A 24,949-nucleotide genomic window follows, 5' to 3' on the forward strand; every position below is an offset into this window, starting at 1 on the left:
CAGCCTGAACACGGGGAAAGAAAACAAATAAATCGTTATTTTGATTAATGATTGCCAGAAACATAAGTACCTACTTATTTACAAGATTAAAACAGATGTATACCTATTAGGCATATACTTACTTGCTAAGGACCTTAAGGAGATAATATAGATGGTTCCGGGGCCGCTAGAAGAAAAACTGGCATCTCTTGAGGGTGCCTACGCTGACGAGAGGTGAAATACAACATACTCGTAAATAGGACACGTAGATATCAAAGTAATTCACCAAAATATTTATGTAGCGACCAAATAAAATCCGCAGTGGGAAACGGCGTATCTTACTGTGCCAGACAGTCTGCCAACAAGGAGAGATGGCGGGAGATCGTGCGAAGAGCTGTGTCCGTCTCTACTACCGATGCGGAAGCTTCAACGTGACCCCACGCTCTACGACAGAGAAGATGATGTAGGTAGTAGAAGTAAATTTATACCTTTTACTACATACAAAGCCGAAGCTAATAAAGAACTTCCCTGAAAACTCTGCGATATCTGCGTTTATCTAAGTAACCGAATATTATTTATGTAAAGTCAATTTGTGTACCTATAATAGTAGGTACAAGTTACTTCTACTTAGACGAGGCTTATTTTATGTTTCCGAGGAATATTTGTTATTTAAACTGCATGTCTGACGCTGGAAATCGATGTTTTGGATACCAACTTCCGGCCATTTCAGGTTTACACAATGAAAACTAAGGAAATGCTTATCAGACATGTCGTTGTCCTACTTACAGTTTCTTTATAATTGGAAATTTTAATTTTAGCATTGTAGGTTGATAATTAAAATTTCACTACCGTAACGTCATTACGCAAATTATCTACGAAAATATAACAATGCTATGTAGTAACAGTTCAATAGACTGTCACAACATTGAGCATATTTGAGTCAAAAGTGAAAGTACCTAGTACTGATAGGATACCTCTACTACCTGTCTGTCTGAGCGCGGCGCGCTCGTTCTTTCTTCCGTGCATGTGGCGGATTTGCAGTCTTTGCCGCCCTAAGCCCCAGGCCCTATAGCTGCCCCTTTCGCAGCACCCATCATATTGACTACATTTTTAGTTATTTCTTGTTATCATCAGCGAATTTTTAGTCACAATTTGCCGCCCCTCATTTTTTGCCGCCCTAAGCCCGGGCCTAGGGCAAATCCACAACTGCTTCCGTGGTACGCCTCTTCATCTGTTCAACGACCTATCTGTATACCTACTAGGTACCTACCATTAATGCGCGACGTTTCATTAAATATATCAAGATTTGATCTCGATCGTCAATTCTCGAAGCACATGTTGTTTGCAAATGTTTGTGTCCCACTCGGTAAACATACCACACGTGCTTTTGCACGACCATTAGGGGCACGTGTTCAGGCCCAGCCCCCGTTCCTTCCCTGACGTCACGGCTTCATAGACACAGAGACAACTAAATTAATAGACTGTTCAACATTATACACAATTGTGTGTAATAGTAATATTTACACGTCAAAGTTCATAAAAGTCCTTTTATTTTCAAAGCACATTTTCAGCTTTTCCTTTTACTTTACTTTCTAAAAAAAAAAAAATTCCTCTTTTATTATATTATTACAGTAGAACCCGGTTAATACGATCACGTTTAAAACGATTTCCCGCATAATACGCCATTTTACGCCGGTCCCTGCAATTTTAGGCCTGTTTTCATACATTTTTTCACGGTTAATACGACTCGCGTCCCGCTTAATACGCCATCTAAAATTCCCGTTACGAACCATCTGCACGTTTGTGTTATTGCCATAACCATCGTACGGTCGTATTGTTATGCAATACGCCGTTAGTCAACATTTTTGAATGTGTTTATTACCTACCTTAGGTTTTTTATTTTGTCTTTAATATCTTTTGTCGGGTCCTTGTCGGCGTGAGAATGCTATGCCATCTGTTTGACGGTTATGGACCACGGAGTGCAAGCTATCGCTCCCAGATTTTTATTTGCAGTTAGTTACTCCACGACTTTATAGTTGAGCCTATTGTTAGTGTCCATAATCTATCATTCGCTCATTATCACCGCTGCGCTGTTTGTACATGAAATAATACTCGTTTTTATTTCACGTTTAATACGATTTCCCGTTTAAGACGCGTATTTTGCTAGGTCCCCTCAGAATCGTCTTAAGCGGGTTCTACTGTAGTATTATCACCAATGTTGGTTGTGTTAGTTACAAACTTTTTGACCCAATTTGAGCCAATTTATACGTCGAATGTGGTACCTTATCTATATATCTTATGGAGGTAAGATCTAAGAAAAAATCGTCTGCAGTAGTTGATAGCTGAAATAGATGGTGATAATTGTGATCACTGGAGCTATTACCGGACTCCCTTAGGGCATTTTAAGGTCTCTAAAGTATAGGTAGTAGTAATGTGCATAGGTTGAAGTGTGTGTTTTAGTCCTAAAGGGTCCTAAAGTAGGTACGTCAGAGCTTATTTGGCACCGACAGTGGCAGTAATACCTATAAAAAAAGAGGTGCAAAGGACGTTCACAAACACGCGCCGCGCCTCTTATCTTCAGCGAAAAGGGTTTCTGGCCTCGCTTCTTGCTTCTAGCAGGCGTATCTCACTCCGCGATTTCGTCGCTTTGCTACAGGTAAGTAGCTAAAAGTACATCCGTTCGGCCCCAATTTTGGGGTTTGCCATAAGCCGCGCGTGGCGCTGTCGCCACCTAGCGGCCATATCTGTGCTGATCGTAACAGACGCGTTTTGTTAGAGAGTGAGTCTTCTGTACTTCTATTATTTATTCGGTGCCTATGTGCCTATGTTAATGATAACAGGCAGGCATTTCCAAGTAAAGTAATAGGCAATCCTAGTTGGAGTTGTAAATAGCAGTAAACCTTGTACAGCGCCATCTATATCAGTTGTCACAATATCAGTTGCCACATTATTATTAGCACGCTTTTATCTTGAACTAACTACAACACCACCCACAACAAATTTTAAGACTAGGTATTAGGCAAAGAGAGTTCAACTTGATAGATCTTTGGTATTAGAGTTTTTTTTTTTTTTCTCTAGTTTTATCTGCAATCAGTCAGACTATAAGCAGATTGGTTGAGTGCTTTATATCATGACGAGCGAGTCCTCCAGCGAGGGCTTCTACTCATTTCGCTTTGACAATTTTGGATTGTCTATGTATGAGGGAAGATGTCTTTTCTTTTTAGTCTTTTATCATATCCCTTGTCTGTTAGTTTTGCTGCCAGGTCGTTTGGGTGGTGTCTTAATCTATGGTGATATGCCTTAGTTGCGTGAAGGATTTCTTCCTTCACAGTATTGATTTGCAGGTATTTATGTATTTCAGAGTTGGTTGTGAACCACGGAGCGTTGCTTATGGACCGCAGTATGTTGTTTTGCATTCTTTGTATTATTGCGATGTTGGAGTTGCTGGCACTGCCCCAAAGTTGTATGCCGTACATCCATGCTGGCTTAAGAATAGTTTTGTAGATTAGGAGTTTGTTGTCTATGGAGAGTTTACTGTTTCTTCCAAGTAACCAGTAATAATCACGAAATCTAAATCTTAGTTCTTCTCTTTTTGTTTTGATGTGTTGTTGCCATGTAAGCCGTCGATCTAGATGTAAGCCGAGGTATCGGACACTGTCATGGTGGGGCAGTGTGGAGTTTTCCAGAGTAACTGGAGGGCAGTTTCCTTTCCTGAGCGTGAAAGTAACTTGGACAGATTTTGATGCACTTGCTCTTATCCTCCATTTTTGTAACCATTTTGTTATGTCCTCTAGCGCGTTTTGTAACTTAAGTGATGCGATACCAGGATCCCTGCTACTTGCAAGTATGGCAGTATCATCAGCAAAAGTGGCCGTGGTGATCCCATCCACTTGTGGTAGGTCAGCCGTGTAAATCGTGTAGAGCACCGGTCCCAACACTGAGCCCTGGGGCACTCCAGCTTTTATTTCTAAGAGCTTAGAGGTCTCATCATCCTCTTTAACTTGAAATAGGCGATCTGATAGATAGGAGTGAAACAAGTTAAAGTAACTGTGGGGTAAGTATGTGCGTATCTTGCAAAGCAGCCCTTTGTGCCACACTCTGTCGAATGCCTGTTGAATGTCTAGAAAAGCTGAAGAACAGTATTCTTTTTCTTCCAGTGACTTTCTGATTCGCTCCACGACTCTGTGAACTTGTTCGATTGTGGAATGCTTTTGTCTAAAGCCGAACTGGTGCGTTGGTATGACGTTTGTGTATTAGAGTTAGACCAAGAAAAGTCTTCAGCGGTTTTGATAGCCCACGCAGTGCAAGTGTTATTTTCAACGTTACACTTCTATGAAATTATGACGTAGGCATATAAATAACACTTGCGCCCCATGGGCTATAAAAATCGCTGCAGACTTTCCTTGGTCTAACTCTAGGTAAGTGGTAAGTATACAATACTTACTTTTATTTCTCTATGATAATACGTAATAGGCATGCGGTCTTTTATGGAGTTTATTACTCTGGATTCCTTGTATTGTATTACATATTTCTTTATTGAACCAGAGGTGTACCTACATTAGATCAAATTATTACCTGCGTAGTAAGTTGCAAAACTGTTTAACTTTACCTTTACTTTTATTTATAAGACACTAGCGCCATCTCGATCGTTTTAAAGACATTAAAACATCCTTTGATGTCAGAGCCATCTATAGGCATACATTAGCACTACGAAGATTTGTGTTTACAAAGTTTGCTATTTAATCTATTTTAGTGCACATTGTATTGACCAAGTGTAATAATATAAATGAAGAAATGCAATATGACATTGTCTAAATAATATAAGTATGTCCTGTCCTAGCATATATATTTTTTTGTTTTGCATGAAAATCATCATAAAGAATAGTGGTCTCTAAACCGTAAGGTTTTGAAAATAGCTAACTTCGTACACACGTTGTATGTCAGCTGTCGAAACGAAAACAACAATACATAATTACATTTCAAAGGTTTCTGTAAAGTTTTGTGAACCTTATTTTGTTTTAACAAAATTCTAAGAATGTCGAATATGTCTGGAGAAGATTGTGACGGTCTAGACCGAGGCGATAACGATGGTCAGAAGTCGGATAAAATGTTCACATTGAAGAAATGGAACGCGGTGGCTATGTGGAGTTGGGACGTCGAGTGTGATACCTGCGCGATTTGCCGCGTCCAAGTTATGGGTTAGTACTGTTTTTTGTAATTCTAAAGGTAGATAACGCATAGGACGTGGCACCAATAATGAGACGTAAACCAGAAATCCTGTAAAATAGTACTTTACATCAGTTTTTATACACTAGCAACATTTTAGCATTAACTCTAGTCATAGCGCTGCTTAATTTTAACTTAACATTTCATTAAATTTCCGTGTGATTTAAAAGAAATGACACCATACTGACCATCACTAGAGAAAAGTTATAAGTAAGCATGCAGTATTTTTTATTAAACACATGAAAAGATATGATAACTAATTTTCACTTAAATATGTGTCATGATTGGTGCCGCTAAAAAAAATGCATTTTTAGAAAGTATCAAGCAATTAAGACTAAGACTTTATGATTTCATAAAATGTTGCTGGCCAAGATAAACTGTGTCCGAAAAGTAATTTTAATTATGATTATTTCATATGTTACTCACCCATTAAACTCAATGCACCAAGTTTAATTACTGACTCCATGGTGACTATCAATGTATTATTGGTTGACAGTAGGTATAGCTATTCTCGGTAGGATTTAAGTATAATATAAAATTAGAGGTTAGATACAGTCATAGTGGTAAATAGGCAAAAATTAGTCACATTTTTTTCTTCGGACCCAAAGATGTGAGATGCTGTTTGTTTATGGATACAAATGAATGTTACCAATTATTTTCAAACTGGAGTGTAGTTGCGGGTTTCTTAAAGGATCCATGGGACACCAGTGATGGTTCTTAGACTGGTGGACACAATCAATAAATGGCACTGTAATTAATTTAGGTTCTGGATGTAAAACTTTAAATTTAAACCCTCTAATACTTAGAGCCTACTTGCCTACTGGCAGCATACCTTTGACCCTCTTTTTATATTTATTTCTGGCTAATCATCACAACTGTTGTGTGCTGACAACTCATTACCTTTGCCTTTTGTGCAAGATTAAATAATAAATAGAGTTAGTTTTCAATTGTTACATTTACAAGTGTTGTGCTTATTGGTACTATTACCAAAAAGTTACTGATTATACACCATGTTTTTTTTTTATTTCCATTAATTTCAAGGGTGTATTCCTGAGCTTAAATCAAGTAACTTTCTCAAAGACACCAATATTCTAATTAACTCCAGGTAATAAATAATTTATCTTTTTCTATAACGCCTCTACAAACGTGTACACTTGCCTTAGGGCCGGTTTACATATTGATTAGTGTTTAGAATGAGTTCATACATTTGCTACTAAACTTAAGTACAATCTCGGTCGATCAATGTTCGAAATGACATTGATATGTCACAGATTTTAATTGTTTGGTTGAGTTAAATGTAATGCCCGTGTTACAGCAACGTTATATGCTACATTTAATTACTTTTTTTTACAAATAAAAGCAAATAAAATTTTTTTTTTGAAAATTATCTATGCCCTTTACTGCTCTTAAACATACTTAACCATACCCCGAAGTTAACGGAATTCAATAAAAACACGGTGTAGATGCGGAGCCTAGATATGTAATATATTATGGGAGTTTCTATGTATAGGGACCGTACGCGTTGGAGGGTCTGCCATGGAAACATATGTGCACATGTACATTGCTACAAGCAAGTGCTGCCATCTACCGTTCTCGTCAGTACGTTTCCTTGTGCACAGTAGGTTCTGCCATCTTGTGGGCTACATCGGAAGCATAAATAACACATTTATGGTTATAACATATACTAATCTATGCATTTATGCCTCGCGCAAAAAATCTGACGGCTCCTATGCTGCCACCTATAGTTCATGCATGGGGCCTATAAGTATTTTTAAACTTCAAACTGATGACACCCAAGCTATTTGAAAAATGCTTTACCTATGTATGGGGTCATACAGAGGGCCTACCGCGTAACACGTTCGACGTGTTACCTTCCTGTCACACTTACGTACGAATTTACAAGTGCGACAGAGAGGCAACACGTCGAACGTGGTTGGCGGTAGGCCCTCAGTTATGTGGACAAATTTTACAGTGAACTGATGTGTCGTCGTCATGTCGTGGTAGACTTGGCAGCTTACAACATCATGACAATGAGACGTGTGGAGTTAACTCATATATAAAGATTCTGCTCAGATGGCAACTAGGAACAATAATTTGGATTAAATTAGGTTCTTATTTATTCTACTCTGTATTTTTATTTATTATATTCATCAAGTGCTTATAATGAGCCTTTCAAGTTCCATTGAATATTTATCAGTTATCACCTCCACGCCGGTTTTACTGTTGTATTATATATTCCAAGTGCAATTAGTGATATAGAGTATGGGTTGAAATTAGGGAATGCTCCCGGTACTGAGTTTGTATGGCGAGAACCGGGAATTCCCGGTTCCGGTACTGTATTTGTATAGAAAACCAGTACCGGGAGCACTCCCTAGTTGAAATGAAACAATTTATTAAACTCTTAAAATGCATTTTATTAAATAAAAAAATAACGATATAAATAAAACAATGTCTCCATAATATACGAAGGCATTTGAGTATAATCTAAAAGAATGTCGAATTCCAAATATTTTAAATATAGTCAGAGTCCGTCTAAGCTAACTTTGCACTGATTTGAACGTAACAACGTGAGGAGGTGTTATTATAAACGTCATATTCTCACAGAAATTTAACATTAATGATGACAAATCACCACTTTGTCATTACAAATGCCATGCAGAGTTAGCTTGGTCAAACTCTAATTGATTTAAAGATTTACTTACAAATAAACATTTGGTATCTAAAAAAATATGTTTTGTCATGATCAATATATGGTCTTAAAGTTCACAGATCATAATACAATCCTTACTCTAAAGGAACTATTATGGACAGTTTACACATTAATTTTATTATACTTAAATTAAGTAAATGAGATTTAAATGGCTACAATCCAAATCAGTCTCTTCAATAAATACACCGACTTAGCTCGGTGCATCCTATTGCAACTCTCGTGGACTTGCCACACAGCCTTCGTGCCTCACGCACTATGGAAAGTATTCACATATCTACCACAATAAGTAATCTCTTGTTAACAATCATTCTTAATGTGTCTCGTGGTATTAGCGCTACGTATTTTTATGCGCGAACCACCTGTCAATTTCTTCTCAATCTCCTCTAAGCTCTTGCCTTGTGTTTCGGGCACGAAGAATATTACAAAGAATAAGCCAGCCATACAAATGACGGCAAACAACCACACCGTGCCAGACATGTTGATGGCTGCGTCAATACTTTTAAATGACGTGGTGACAATAAACGTGCAGGTCCAGTTGAATGATGTCGCCGTAGAAGCAGCCATTCCGCGGACCTTTGATGGCAAGATCTCGCCTAACATAAGCCATGGAATGGGTCCGAAGCCTACTGAAAATCCGAGCACGTATATCACGAGACTCGTGAGAGGCAGCCATCCAATCGAAGTCACATCGGCTCCGGATTCCAACACGTAGAAATAACCTCCCAGAGCCACCAAAGTGATAATCATAGACACTGATGAGATATACAGTAGCATCTTCCTGCCCAGTCTATCAATAATAGCTGTTGCTATGAAAGTGGATATGAAATTAACAATGCCAATTATAATAGACGCCAAGTTCTTGTCTATGGTACTGCCGGATTTCTTGAAGATATCTGAGGCATAGAACACTACGGCGTTTATTCCACTGAATTGTTGGAACAGCATCAATCCTAACGAGATGCAGACTGCAGGCAAATATTTCTTGGTGAATAGCAAGCTCAAGCCGCTGCCGCCGGCCCGGTCAGATTCCACTTGCGTCCGGGTCAGGTCTCTCATTTCCTTGTCAATGTTAATATTCTTTCCTCTTAACCACTGAAGGGCTTTGTGAGCATCCTCTGGTCTTCCTTTGGTGACGTACCAGCGAGGTGTTTCCGGTATCAAAAGCATTAGTAAAAAGAATGGTACTGGAAGCGCAGCTCCGAGGAATGCCAGCATGTCCCAAGTCAGGTACGCTCCAGCAAGGTACGCGAGGAGAATTCCTGTGTTACCGAAGGCAGTCGGGAGTAATCCGAGGGCACCTCTCACTTCCGGTTGGATGGTTTCTCCTAGGTAGACGGGGAAGGCGAGGGAGGAGATTCCAACGCACACGCCACATAGTACCCGGCCGGCAAACACCATAGGCACGTTAATTGCGTTCGCGATGAGCATCCAGCCAAGGAAGAAGGGGATAGCAGTTCCCATTATGGTTAATCTTCTGCCTAGCATTTCGATCATAGGACCCCCGGCGATGCCGCCAACCAGAGCAGCTAAGGGCATGAGACCGCCTATCCAGCTTTTCTGTAAACAAAATTATGTTTTTATTATACCTGATCGATAACCTATTAACTTATTGATAGTCGTGAATGTAAGGCCAATTTGTAAATAATATAATTATAGTTTTGTTCAGCACGGCCGCTAGGAATGACAAAGTATATAGCGCGTAGGTATGTGTTTAATTTAAACTGATTAGGTATGTCTGTGGAACTGTAAAAGACAAACGATTGACCTTATTTGTTATCTCTAAAATTCAACATTTATATTTTTTTATTGTGTCATACTAACCTGGGTCTCGTCAATTGACAATGTCTTATTCATGGAGTCAAAAGCGGGTGAAGTGTAGCCTGATGAAAAACCGACAATCAGAGAGCCCATTGACACAGCAAACGCAGCAACCAGCTGTAACAAACAGATACACTAATTTAGCCACATTACGTTCACGTTTTCGCCCAAAACTTCGTTTAACTCGCACCTGCAATGGATTTACTTGAGACATTTTAAAAACACTTTATTTGTTTTCCTAATAATATTCATAAACTTATTTTAATTTTGGATAAAGATGTATAAAAAAACTAGAAAAGTACCGCTACACGTTTTTGCTCTGCCATTTCGCTTTACTTTCTGAAGTTCAAGGCGCGAGTCGGACTTCTTATGCTCGCACTTGAGTACACGGGAACCTACGCAGGCCGCTTTTATGTTTGTTTGTATACAAACTAACTCGGTTTTACGAGAAGCTAAAAATGTGTGTCGTTTTCTATCAAAAGGTAAGTTATTGTCGATTGTACATAAAGCCGATAAAGCGTTACCTCCTGACATACCTACAGATGCAATTAGAAGTTCCCCTAATCGACAACCGACAATGTACTAGTACCGACCACTCGCCTGAAAAAATCACATACATACATACATACATATCACAGCTTCCTTTTAGTTTTCTTAAATGTTTGAGAAATAGCAAGTTAATTTAACAAAAAACTTACGACTTGCTTAAACTGCCACAATTTATTTACGCAGCTTAACATATTTTGCAGTAAATCTACTTCACGTTTTGATTCTTGGAAATCCACATAAGCTACTGACTGAAAAGCCTTATCTAGAAACGTTATGGCTCAAATTTTATAGCCAAAAAGGAAAGTTCTAAACATTCGTAAATATGCTTATCAGTAATAGTAGTAGTACAAAACTGCGATTTACGTACCTGCGTCCACAGATATATGCGTTGAGTGGTCGGAGCGTACGGAGCGGTGTCTCCATTGATGCTGAACTCAGGTTTCGCCTTATTACTGTCAAGGCTCAGCTGTTTCACAAACGGCACCGAGTTGCGCAGGTTCTCATCCTTCCTTCCTTCACTCTTTATTTCCATCTCCATCTTGTATTTGAACTCGTTGCCGAGGCTGATCTGGCGCAGCTGCTGGAAGTGCCTGCGGGTCTTGTTGAAGGAATCCTGTTCGTCTTCGCTGCTGCTTTCTGTTGAAACCTGTTCAGGGATGGCCGCGTAGTTAGGAGCGAGTGTCCCTTGTGATCCGCATGAAGTCGCTAAGGAGGTGCATGTGGTCGAGGCGGAGAGGGTCGCTCTAGAAGGAACCCTGGCGTATTTGGGCCCCCGTTGCCTGTACAATCGCTCCTCGTCACTTTGGCCGCGACGGGCCTGCTCGCTTCCACCCTATAACAAAAACATATTCGTTAAAAAAATCTGCCTTGCTCACAATATCATACTGACTGATAAAGAGCTACGTTGCCAATATCTGCTGTTCGATACGTACACTAACTTAACTGGTCAAGCGGCTAGCGCGAGATTCTAGACTGAAGTTGTTGTCCACAAACGCACCCCATTTATTAACATCCGCTATCTAATTTGCGTAAGTCCAAGACGATAAGAACACATTGTGAACTTAGGGAGTCGGGGGTCAAATCGGGAAAACACGATGCTCATTGAACTTGTCATATGGCCACGGCATGATCGGGTAGTGATAAAGGTAACCCGTCTTGACCCTTAGAGTCCTGTTAAAGACAGCCCCGCACACAGAATCAACACATACTGAAGCCTTGTGAGGAAGGCGGGAGCTGTAATGACCACCCACACAGCGCTCATTATTTGATGTTATTGACGTTATCAAATAATCTTCTTATAACGATGTTTATGTTATTCCTACCTGTAGAGTAAAACATCGCTATTGTCGTCTTCCTCAATTCTTTGTACACACTTATTAATTGATATACTCGAGTTTATCACCTAATCGGTAATTACCTCTAGTTCATAAAGAAAAGTATTGTAATTTTTAAGCCACTCTAAATTAATTTTGTTCAAATTCATTTTGCTTCATTTATAGCACCGACATGTCATAATGACAGACCGTAGGTAATGCCACAACAACTCTGAGAAAAGTTTGTTTTATGATCTACATCAGCTAGTGACAGCTGATGTAGATCTACATCAGCTGTCACTACTTCCCAAAGTATTTGATAACTTAATTTTATCTTAATTACTTGACGGAAAAGTAAAGGATAAACTTTAATTAATTTATTAAATATTTATTATTGGCTTTGATACTGTAACTTTATACATATGACGTTCGTCATTGAACCATCAATATGGGTCAAGATGAGATGAATATCACGTGGCTGACTCACATGCTATTTTATTATATATTAAAATAAACAGCTTAATTTTGTTAGCTCTGGTTGTTTTACAAAGTATAGGTACATTTATTTATTTATGGCGTTATTCTGGTTATTCATGTTCTCACTACAATCCTCAATTAGCTGTCTATCGTTTATCTTAATCTGTCATTTGACTTATATATATATATAGTGTTTGTAAGAAAGGGATGAAACATAAATTAACTTAAAATTATAAGCAATAATGAATGAAAATAAGTACAAATGGCAGACTTAATGTTGGTGCAGTAAGAAACAAAGCAAGTGTTAACATTACTATGTATATGTATACACAATTTTAAATAATTCTAATATTTTTTGAGAAATGGTGCCATAGAGCCTTTTTAATATGTTAAGTACATTAATATTTAATCAAAATTACTTTTGTAATTATGGAAGTAGGTGTCTTATTTTTAGCTTAAATCGATTGCCTCTACGAAAAAATACTTTCTTTCACACACAACCAGCATTTTTTTTAAATTCTTATATTTCCTATTAATAACCGCAAGGTATTATTGCCTTTGTTTCTACATCTTTGAATTCCGGGAAGGCGCTCGAACATATCCGAACCGCCGATATCTTAATTACATACTCGCATTTATCATATGTTTAAATAGAGTATGTAAATGTTTTACTTGTTCGGATAAATAATGTATAAGTACCTATTTAGGTTAAATATAATGTTGAACTCGGTTAGATAGTATTAAAAGTATTTTTAAAACTTTGAACCAGAAACTTCTTTTATAAATAAGTTATTAGAAAACCTTTGAAAGTCGGTTAGCTACGAATCGATCAAATTCCTGAATAAGTACCTACGTAATTTTGTCACTGCGCTGGAACGCAAACCACAAAAACCAAAACCAGACATGCAGTTTTAAAAACGGAAGGGAAGGGTTTCCTAGGTTTTGCAACTTTTCTTACCCAGATGTCTATTTTACAAATTTTTCAAAAGTGATACCTATTTGACTTTAGCGAATACTCTACAATGGTAACATGGCAACGTGGGTACAGTTCTGAGCCCACCCTATCATGACATATATGTAGTGACCTTAGCTAGATATCGATGGAAACAGTAAAAAATAGGGGCCAGACGTCAACAAGCGAGCAAATGTTCAGACATAAACGTACCTACCTATTCATTTACTTGACCTGGAAAGTGTCTTAATTTCCGTAAAAGTCGTATCTAGTAAGGAAGTACATGTATTGGTGGAATCAATAGAACCCTGAACTTGTCACTTTGTCAAGGTCACATCGAACTCTTTAGGGCGGGTTTATGTTATGAACACTAAGTACATTGTGTATGTACGCTTCGATCGTTTCCATACCGGACGCTATGGGTTCATTCAATCGTGTAACGGAGGCCAGCGAGGCAGAGATGATCGCCAGGTAAAACCGGTATAATAGTTCTACCTGATACCGCATCGGTCTAGGGAGCGGTAGGTCACGTTAGACAAGTACTAGCATGAACTAGACTCGATAATCCATAGCCGTTTAGCCTTTACACAGCCAATATTAGCCAAGCCTATGTTAACTTTAGGCCAATATTTAGATGGGACATTGTGAAATTATAGCATTAATATTACCGACTATTACTTTTGTTTTCTAGTAATATGTGTCTGCAATTCTGTGTGCATGCCAGTGTTGGGCGTAATTAATTACTCGTGTAATTTAATTACTAATTCAATTACATGTAATTAATTACAAAGTAATTCAATTACATAAAATGTAATTACATGTAATTAAATTTTCTGTGTAATTTGCAATTGTAATTACATTAATTAGTAATTGAATTACTCAATTACTTTTCATTTACCTTTTAAATAATATGCAAATATGAACAAATTTACTTGGAGTAATTATAAAGAAAAACTTTTATGAATTCCATTATACGCTGGATAACGTTATAACATATTTTTTATCCCTGGAATCATACCTTTACAGGGTACTATGTGACAAACCACGTTGAATATGGCGGTCGGCGCTTACGTCGCGTAGCACCGCATTATTACTGGGGCGCCGCTAATAATGACGTAAGCGCCGACCTAAGGTGCCTTTTGGCTTGGACTGTAGCAAAGGGGGGGCTGGGACTTACTTAATTACTTTTTGAATTACAATTACTTTTATAGAATGCAAGTTTTTGATCATCTTTATTTCCAAAATCAGATGAACATTTTGAATGGTTTTCAATTTGACTAAGCAACATTGTCAATGTTAACTTTGGTTGATTTGGTTGGACTGTAGCAAAGGGAGGGCTGGGACTTAGAATTTTTTTTGACTAAGTGGTGTCATTATGACACTATTTTTAAATGATTGTAATGTATAGATCACGTCAAAATAAGCATCTTTTACTGAAAAAACTTTTCTCTCAAATAAAAAATGGCTGAGTTAGACGCCTCCAAAGATTGATGTTTTTAAAGGGAGCTGGGACTTGGAAAATTTTCATCGCGAGTGGTGTCATTATGACATATATTTCAAATGATTGTAACGTATAAAACACGTCAAAATAAGCTACTTTTACTTGAAAAACTTTTTTCTAAAACTTTATTAAGAACTGTTTTGAAACCCCTGTTTTTTTACATTTTCTCAAAAAAAATTCTAAGTCCCAGAAACGGCCCGCTTTGATACAGTCCGCTATTTTCAATTTTAGGAAAAAGTTTTTCAAGTAAAAGTAGCCTATTTTGACGTGTTCTATACGCTACAATCATTTAAAATATATGTCATAATGACACCACTCGCGATGAAAATTTTCCAAGTCCCAGCTCCCTTTAAAAACATCAATCTTTGGAGGCGTCTAACTCAGCCATTTTTTATTTTAGAGAAAAGTTTTTTCAGTAAAAGATGCTTATTTTGACGTGATTTACACATTACAATCATTTAAAAATAGTATCATAATGACACCACTTTATCAGAAAAAAAATTCTAAGTCCCAGCCCTCCCTTTGCTACAGTCCAACCAAATCAACCAAAGTTAACATTGACAATGTTGCTTAGTCAAATTGAAAACCATTCAAAATGTTCATCTGATTTTGGAAATAAAGATGATCAAAAACTTGCATTCTATAAAAGTAATTGTAATTCAAAAAAGTAATTAACTTAAAAATTTTAATTACAAAATGTAATTAATAATTTAATTACTAATTACATTCTGCAATTGTAATTAGTAATTAAAATTTTAATTACTTTCCACATGTAATTGAAATTATTTGTTGGAATTACATTTTGTAATTGCAATTGTTAATTAGTAATTCAATTACTTTTTGCCCAACACTGGTGCATGCGAGCTCTAAAGTGATGCAATGCATTGTTTTTATTGCCATAACTATTTTCTTAGTTTTGTTTTATTGAACATTGATATTTTTAGTTTAAGTGTTCAAGGTTACTGGAACGAAACTATAAAACTCAAAAAGTACCTACATTATAGTAGGGGTATAGGTATGTTAGAGGGGTTCATAATTCCACATGAATACAGGCTTTCTGTATAAGTATTCTTTAGGTTTCCTAGTTTGACTACAGATTCTACGTAGCCCTTAACATTTTTTAATTCAGGGTTTAGTAGATCACTTTAGCAGTGTTGCTATAGAACAAATAAATTATTATTAATCATAAATTTTAGATTATGGCCATTAAATGCATGTAAATGTTAAGTTAAGCCGAGATTTGTCATTAGTTGCGGTTTCATTATCTTTTGTTTATGTCAATAGAGTTAAATGATACCATGTAATAAAAATTTTCCCCGATTGTAAATAATTATTTATAACAAAAAATAATTGAGCATCATTTTATGTTGAACAAGTAGGTAAATACCTAGAGTCCGTCTGTTAACTTTGCACCGACTTGAACAGAACAAAGTGAGGGAATGTCAAACGTCATATTTTCATAGACATTTGACATTAATGATGACATTAGCACACTTTGTTATTGCAAATGTCATGCAGAGTTAGCTTGGTCCTTATAATTTTAATTACTTGTTCAACCTACACGTAGGTACCTTGTGCAAACATCATTTAAAATCACAATAGAGATATCTGGTTTTTACCAAAGAATAATAACAGATCGGAAAAAGTGATAAAGTTGATAAACAAGGATCAGTAAACATATAACATCCGTATATACAACACAACATTCGTCTCTATTCGATATCGGTTAAGAAAAAAAAGAGTCTTTTTTTTCTCTAATGACACAGCAAACAATAATTATCAAAATTAGTTTCAAAAGCTTCTTCAATCTCCCAAAAGTCCCAATTGTCGGGAAATTACCTTACCCAAGCAGTATGACATAATAAGTTTGAAGTATATACTTACACTAATCAATAATTTAGCCATTTACCGAAATGATCTCACAGATATATACAAATGATTAATAAGAAGGGTATCAATCAACTACCCTACTACCGGGAAATTACCCTATTTAACTTACTGGTCACACTTCTATTACGCATGTAGTTTTGTAAATAATATTGATATATAAGTACTGATTTTACATACAATAACGTGATAATTTATTAACTTACAAATGTAAAGTTATTGTGTCTGTGTTTTTCTTTTGATCATTAATGCAGCATTTAACAACGCGTGCCGGCATTTTCGCGTTTTTTCTTTTTACAAATTCACTGCACTGACGTCTCGGACCGACTGACGGCAGAATGGTCTGAGTCTGAGATAACTGTCAATGTGTGGGTGTGTCGCGCGTCAATACAATAAAATTGGCATAATAATGAAATCCCAGTTGTGTATTAGCGGCACTTTATCCGGTGTATTGCAGGTCCGGAGTTTATGTTTATGTTTTTATTTATTTCCATATCAAAACATGTAAACAGTGCCGCCATCTATGAGAGAGTGCAGGAACTACGCAGAATTTGAGAAAAACAACTACCTCTACCCCAACTGCAGAGATATTGCAAACAATTTCCATAGGTGTCGCTACTTATGATAACAAATTTTACAGCAAATTACAGGCACGAAAAGAGTTTGAAAAACTTCAGCTACTCGTAGATTGTATTTATATTCAAGGATAGTTTTTTTTATTTATTGAAGCTGAAGAGTTTATATTTCTAAATAACATAAACATCGAAAAAAAAGAAACACTGTAAGACAAATAGGAATAGCTGATCAACTCTTTGATTTTATCTAAAAACTATCTTGCTGATGAAATCTATTATTTGAATAATTGAAATCCATTAATAGCGAAATAAATTATAACAAAACCAAAGCGATATGGGTAGTTTAAGGAGTAGTGGCAATGGAAGTCAGAAATCGAAATACATACTATAATTTTATCTAGCCACAAAATTAAAAGACAATATTACCTATCAACCTGCCTGTGTTTTTTTTTTGCCTTGTATGGCTGCGGCAACAGTTATAGAGACATCGACTATGGAACAATTAAATATACCAACTAATTGATTAAAATATTTAGAGTAGAAATCTTGTAAATTTTATTTTGATTCATTCTTATTTATCTGATTATAGTATTTTTTTACGATAGCTATTGGAAGAATCTTTTTGCATTTGCATATCTTTGCCTTCATATTCTTTAAATAAATGGTGATGATAGTTGGATGTAGCTGTAGAGGCAATGGAAAGTAAAGCTGAGCGAAGCGATAGCCGCGAGCGAGGCGCCGACCTTGCAAGGCCGTCTGCTTGGTTCAGTTAGGCTGCCGCTAGTCGCGCGTGCGTTAGATTTGTCATGCTAACTTTATACTTCAATTTAAACTTAGTAGTATTGTTTTGAAAAAAAACAGGCCGCTAATTCGCCCGGAATTATCAGAGCTCTTGAAATGCAAATGGCAATGTCACCAGCGAATTGTCTGTCAAATTTTGCTGTTCGTAAATCGTCATAGAAAGTTGATGTAGCACCCCGGCATAATTCGGCATACCTAATTCTAAAAAATAATGTTGATTTGGCCCTTAAATTTGTATTTAAGAAATTGTTTGGGGATTGATAGATGTTATGCGTTGCTTAGCAACCATCAAGCCATCGATCGTCCTATGTTGTGCGACGCGCATAGCCGAGAGAGCTTTCTGGACCGGCTTTGCGGCGTTCCCCATAGAAACTTCGCGAAGCGCGCTAATCTAAACTCAGTTTACTAACATTCCACGTCACATTCCTTTGCTACAGTGTACGTATCGAACCGCGATTGAAAGCAAACGGTGACATTTGACAACGGCTATGTTAATTACTTATTACGTATGCACAAATACCTAGTCCAGTGTCCATACATGAATTTGTGTCAGCGGAAAATAACTGTACTTAAAGCTGATTTTGTTCTTTAATTGTAAGTATAAATGAGAAACTTACCATTTCGGTGGACAGCTGTTTGAGGTAGCCCATAATCTTCCCCATGGGGTTCGGATTATTCTTATTAAAACTCATCTTGAATTCTTCCTGTCTTCTTCACGTTCAAAGCACTTGGAACAGTCTGATTAAAAGTTCTTAAAGGCACTGAACACGGTGTCAGGGGACGTCGAAATGATAATGTCTATAAAAATATACACTTCGAATTTTCCTATATCTTATCTTCTTCAATTCTTTCTTCAGATCCAGGATCGAAAATCACCGATAAACCACACACATCATGTAGTGTGGAGAAACTTGGTCCCTATGACAGTTTACTAGCCCAAATATAAAGCTGTTTCAACACAGTTTTATCACAGACGTCGTATACGTATTGTTTATTTACAAAAGTCCACGGAATTATCACGTTTTCATTGAAAAGTTTAGATCCGGCGCCACGTTCCTGCAAGGGTGCACAACATTCAACTTTGAAAGTTCAACAAGCGAAAATGTTGGTAGCGCGTACCTTTTCGTACAGAGCTCAAGTTATCTATTGAAACTTGCAGATGGCAGCGCAGTGTTTTATAGAAGGTTGGTCGCCGCCCCCTCCCGCGCCCGCGCCCGGCGCCTCCGCGTGTAAGCCACACGTGTCTATGTATGAGTTTCCTGTCCGCGTGTGTGTGCACACACACCATAATTTTATCAACAGTCTGCACCTGAATTATGGTTCAATCAAATGTTAGCATAAACTGTTCAAATTTTAAATGTAGACAGACTAGTTTATGCTGCGTCTACTTCAGTATAATATTGGAATAATTATAAATTAATATATGAAACTTTAACATTTGCTAAAGTTGCGGGGAACTAATTTGTGATAAGTTTTATGGCGTGGCGGCCAGCCGGAGTTTGATAAGATACGCCATGCATACGAATTCTAAAATTGGAATACCTAGTTAGTTACATGATAACTAATTTTAACCCGCCTACTCATATCGATCATCATGACATGATTCATGAATTACAAAACATCTGAAAATTTAATGTCCTTGTAGTGTTGTAGTGCAGTGTAGTGGAAATTCACCAGTGGAAATTAAATACATTCGTGAACCCACGACGTCATGTAATTACAGAGAATAATAATAGTTTATTGACTAAAAATAATAATGAATCATCATTTTTAATGCTTGCGTTAATGGCTTACCTTTACCTACTATTTATTTTTAGCATAATGTGAAGTAAGGTGTGTTCGGGTAATTCCCGTTCCCGTTCCTATATTGTTATGGAGTTTTGGGTGATTTTCATCTGAACCCTTCATTATGTGTGGTCAGGTCCGACACGCACTAGGCCGTGTTTTTAATATTTAACTGTAAGTCAGCAATACTTATAAAATTATTACGTTGTTGCCCATTATTTTTTAATGACTATGTGTTTGACTATAGGAAACGTAACTGTAAGGTCTAACCTAACAATACCTAATAATATCGTTTTTCCTGTACTTTATCCTTAATTGGTTATGTATTTGTAATAATACAATAAGTACATTTAAAAATTCCCAAGTGAAAAAATAATATTTTATGATATGAAATTTGTGCCACTTCTCTAAATTAAAATTTAACGGAATTAGAAGTAACTTAAATAAAACTACCTATGTATTACATTGTTACATTTCATATTAAAATTAAGACTTTTTACTCCCATTATAACATTCGATCATCTTTCTTCGCCATATATTATTAACCTGTAAAGTATACATATAGGTAGGTATTCATAAAAAGGGTGTGTCATAACCTACGTAAGAAAGGGTGTGGTTGTCCGATAGTTTCCTGATAGTGGCCGAGGAGGCGGGTCGCCTGCGTCACGGCGCCGGCGCCGGCGCAAGCAATCTGCATTGAGTTCATCCACGCTTAACTGATTTGATTGAAATGCGCCATCAAGCCATTTTAGACCAATTGTGTCTAACAAGCACACTTATATGAAATTGGCCACCCGCAATTGTTGAAATTTGGGCGCAACAAATGTTTAATTGGAAGTAAGATTCAATACAATGATTTAGGAGATGGAGATACCTACTTAATGCTGCAAAATTATTTAAGTGTTTTTTTTTATTAGATATGTTTTTGTAGCTTAGGTAAATTGTATTAGAATACAAATTCGTATAACCTGACTTGATCTACCAGGTGAAAAACGTAAAACGACAAATATCGGAACTGAAATACGTAGAGCCGACAGAAAACCTTCCGCCGCTTGCGCAGAATGCGCGGATCGACTGAAAGGAAACACCATGTGTAAAATAAATACACAAATGTACAGCATTTTAAATTTAAAACTAACCCAATTCTCATTGACGTCAAAACCAGCATCGTTTACTAAAATAAATGCTCTACATGCTAAATGCTAAAACAAACTATATTACGCTACACATACACAATACGCGATCGCAACAATAGAGACTAAGCTGCTCATGCAGTTTGCCCATTGTGATGGCCTCGTTTTTTATGAGGTGCCCAAACTATCGGGTAGAAATTTCTAGACTGCACCCACAGTATTAAAGCGCGTGCACCAAATCACGTGCGCTATGGTAAACATAAGCATGGAGACATTAATTATATACGCTACGGCCGTGTGTTAAGAGTGAAATTACAACTGTTATTTTTTTCACTTAATGCATAATGGTTTTATGAGGGAGAATGGGCGCGTGATTCCCGAAAGCTCGCTCGGGCCGCGCCTCCGCTCCGTCACGTACGCAGAGCTTAGCGTCACGTCACGGAGTGCGTCATGATGCCTTGTCTTGTTGCGCGTGATTACATCAGTCACCAGAATTGCGAGTGCCACACCTATGTGTGCTCGGTAATGCTATAGGTGTATTACAAAAGCTAAATTAAAATCGTGTCTTTACAATATATTTCGTTAAAAATTACTTCTGAAGCTAAAGCAAATCTAACTACCACTTACTTACTTATATTTCTTTCCACTAAAAAAACACGACCCTTCCTTCTTCACCAGTCGGGTAGAAACATGCAAACCCTCCACAGACAATGGTTACTTCGAAATAGACAGTCCTCAACAGACTGATACAAAATGTAGAGTCTTTCATTATCATTATTTAATTAATATCTTCCATACCATTAAGTACAATGCTAACTGGTACTTCTGGCAGTGCTGGCTAGCGTTAGTGCAGTATGTTATTTTCGCACGTTGTAATACGCTATTTTTATCTTCTTGGGGACCAACCAAAGATAGAACCACGATAGAACAGTGGTTCAAACAATACGTCAAACCGTTACAGAGTCTGGTTGATGTGCGTTTGCTTTGCTCATGTGTGCGTACGTGTACACATGTGTAGAGAAGCCAAAATGAGTGGAAAAGTACTACACGCTAGACTAGTCGGGTCACACTGTCAGTCGAGAACATTCTTCTGAGTTATGCGTCTGCGCTTATATCGGTTTATGTCCGTCCATCATGTCACCTTTATATGTTTTTTAATTAATGTTCTTATGAAGGAGAGGAGCCTAAGGCTGCGCTGTTTTATTGTGAAATTAATTGCGAATGTCCTCGAAGTGGTACTCGAAGCGGTTACCTATTACTTGTTTTGCTTTGATACAATTATTTCATTCAACCCGACGGAATGACACTGGGGCCTTGGAGCATGGGTATATAGGCCACTAGTTTGGGACGCTACTGGCGTTGATACCCTGACACCGACCCATATTCCGAGCACCAAAGATTCTGCTGGCGCTGCGGCTTCCTCAGCCGAAAGCCTCAAGCGCCGCAAATCTCTGGGAAGCAGCTACATATTTGCGGCGTTTGGTGTCGAAACTTTGGGGCCATGGGGGCCAAGTACGCGTCGACTGTACAAAGACTTGTCGGCGCGCCTAATAGAGGCTTCTGGTGACCAGAGGGCTGGCCACTATTTCGCCCAGCGCATTAGTATAGCCATACAGCGGGGAAATACGGCCAGCCTTCTGGGCACCTTGCCCATTGACGGCGATCTAGGCCAATTTTTTTATCTGTTGGTTTTTAAGTGTTATTATGTATGTTTATTTATTTCTTTGTTTTTAAGAATAAAGCTCCCTACAACCTTCTCGAACTATGAATATATGTTAGAACACTGACTAAAAAACAGTCTTGATTCAGACCTTAATATTAATTTCCAGCCAATTTAAGAGTCAATTTGCTAAAAACGGATAAAGTCTAAGTTTATTATTTGTATTATAGTTAGATTAGATACAAAAGTCTCAAAATTAGTTTTATGATTAGATGTTCCTCGTTTTAGAGTCTAACACAATATGTACATCTTATACTTAATAAATTTTGAAAACTACCTACTTTTTATGGTCATGTCTCAATCATCCAAAGCCTATAATATTTATACATGGGTGTGGTGTTATTAGACTTGGTGATTGAGCAATAAATATGATATGGATCTTATCACAATGATATAATTTGCAATATTGACGACTGATTTATTTATGGCAATACATTAATCATACTAATTGTCCTTATCAAAATGTAAAATGCCAACTGCATTTTCAGACTAAACACACCAGGCAAGACATTGATTTAAAATTATTAGCTAATAGACACTTATTATTTAGAAATATGTGTTTACAAATAAACCATATAACCATGTATTATCAGTAGGTACTTAATTGTCCGAGAGTGGATCATATCGCTTTATTATCTTTGGTATTTAAATAAAAGTAAACAAAATCTACCCTCAAATGCCTGATGATTATTAAGCCAATTGAGGGTATTCGTTGGTTGGGGGATATCGGAAACGGCTCTAACGATTTCGATGAAATTTGCTATCGTGCCCGAAAACCGGTTTATAATAAATCGATCTAGCTAGGTCGTATCTCTGAGAAAATGCCCAGCAAAGCTCGGTCTCCCAGATATTAGGAATTATCATTCGACGCGCCAGGTATAAGAGCCGCGATTTTTTTACTTAGGGGATGATTCCTGGGTTAAAATGTTGCGTTTTGAACACACGATGTGTCTTCAACTCTTCATAATTCCATACCCACCAGTCCATATAGTAATATTTGCGTTAAACAGTTACAAACATTCATTCATACACATAAATTTATCCATTCTCTCACTTTCACATAAGTATAGGTACATATTATGACATTATATTGGAATTATCATACAATAGTTATACATATACCATATTGTTAATATTTGCAATGAGTGCGACGTGTATCTCATCAGGTGTTTTATGCACAAATGTGTAAGTTATCACCCGGGCATGTATGGAAAATTTTGAATCAGTCATGTTTATCACAATTTACAGCTGATAAGATAAGACACTCCCGTAAGGATAGACGCGTGATACATTATGGCTGCATTTTGTTATCTTTTATCGCTCCATCTCGGAAATGTACTAAAATTACGTTAAACCGTTGCGCATTCAATTTTCGATACTGTTACTACTACACTACACAAAAGTGTTACTAACTGTCTTGGATTGACGTTTCTTTCTCTAGTTCCTATTTCTGAGGATCATGGCCACTTTTGAAATTCGCCATGACGATTTATTTCCCTTCAAACCTTTCGATCCAAGTGTCCATTTGGCTGAGCATAATTCTTTGATCTGGAGAGTATGGGCGTGGGCGATGGTAACCACTTACCTTGAGGCTGAGTTATCAAAGAATACCTCTGGATATCTCCAAGTTTTAACCAGTTTTTCGTAACTCATATAATCTTTTTTGCATTAGTTACGTGGCCTAAGATTGAAAGCCGCGTGTGTGGAAATGTGGCATGTGCATGTTATCACAAGCATTCTATGTAGATGGTGTCATGTCAGCAGATCACCTAGACTATACTGATCGCTTGTACATTCTCCTTTTTCTCCACTGGAAAACTAAAACAGCTGTAAAGGCCGGTTTACATGGTTTTGATTTTAGTGCAACAGCGGTACAATACGTTAATGTCATCTCAATACGGTTATACTGTTATGATACAGTTCGTAAACTCTTACAGTATGTTATACAGGTTAAATTTTTAAGCTAATGTAGACTGTAGACTAGAATGAGTAAGAGAATAGTTATTTGTTTTACAAGGGGGAAAAGTTGTTGTTTAACCGCTCGTGCTAATATTGATACCCGATCAAGCGAAAGATTCCAAAATTGAACCACGAGCGTAGCGAGTGGTTCGAAAATGGAATCTTGAGCGTTGCGAGGGTTTCAAAAGCACGAGGGTTAAACAAAATTTGCCCCCGAGTGGAACACAAAATTTTTCACCACACAAATATTAACTGTAGGATATCAAACAAAAACAAACCAAATCAAATCCAAATGAATGTCATTAAATATTTATCATTCAACATCATCATTTAAAAGTTAATTCAACCAGCAAACATATGAAAACAACTCAAAATTGGCATTTGATTACTTTGCCTCACATGTGAATAAAACGCAACTTTGCTATCGGTTTCTGTAGCGCAATGTAAGCCTTTCCGAGCTGGTGTGGTGAAAAGATATAAAAAATATCTATTGACATACACGTAAGTACTTTTAATATACCGCATTATGTATGAGTAAGTGAGGTGTAAGTTAGGTTACACTAA

The 24,949-nt window shown here is 37.2% G+C and overlaps 2 protein-coding genes across 2 annotated transcripts in view; one reads left to right on the forward strand and one right to left on the reverse strand.

Annotated features, from left to right (window-relative positions):
- Positions 1–4,929: 4,929 nt before the first annotated feature.
- The window catches only part of LOC134680119 (RING-box protein 2), a 57,515-nt gene continuing 37,495 nt past the window's right edge, over positions 4,930–24,949 (forward strand). The window contains exon 1 of the mRNA XM_063539169.1: positions 4,930–5,177. Within this exon, the coding sequence (XP_063395239.1) occupies positions 5,015–5,177 (163 nt within the window). The 5' untranslated portion in view covers positions 4,930–5,014. The remainder of the gene's footprint in view (positions 5,178–24,949) is intronic.
- On the reverse strand, positions 7,595–18,947 carry LOC134680019 (facilitated trehalose transporter Tret1-like). The gene is made up of 4 exons (XM_063538996.1): positions 18,406–18,947; positions 10,650–11,114; positions 9,737–9,850; positions 7,595–9,472 (listed from the first exon to the last, which is right to left on the reverse strand). The coding sequence occupies exons 1-4, from the start codon at positions 18,478–18,480 to the stop codon at positions 8,213–8,215; spliced, it is 1,914 nt and encodes a 637-aa protein (XP_063395066.1). The 5' UTR covers positions 18,481–18,947; the 3' UTR covers positions 7,595–8,212.

This window comes from Cydia fagiglandana, chromosome 3 (assembly GCF_963556715.1).
Source record: "Cydia fagiglandana chromosome 3, ilCydFagi1.1, whole genome shotgun sequence".
NCBI classification, from domain to species: Eukaryota; Metazoa; Arthropoda; class Insecta; order Lepidoptera; family Tortricidae; genus Cydia; species Cydia fagiglandana.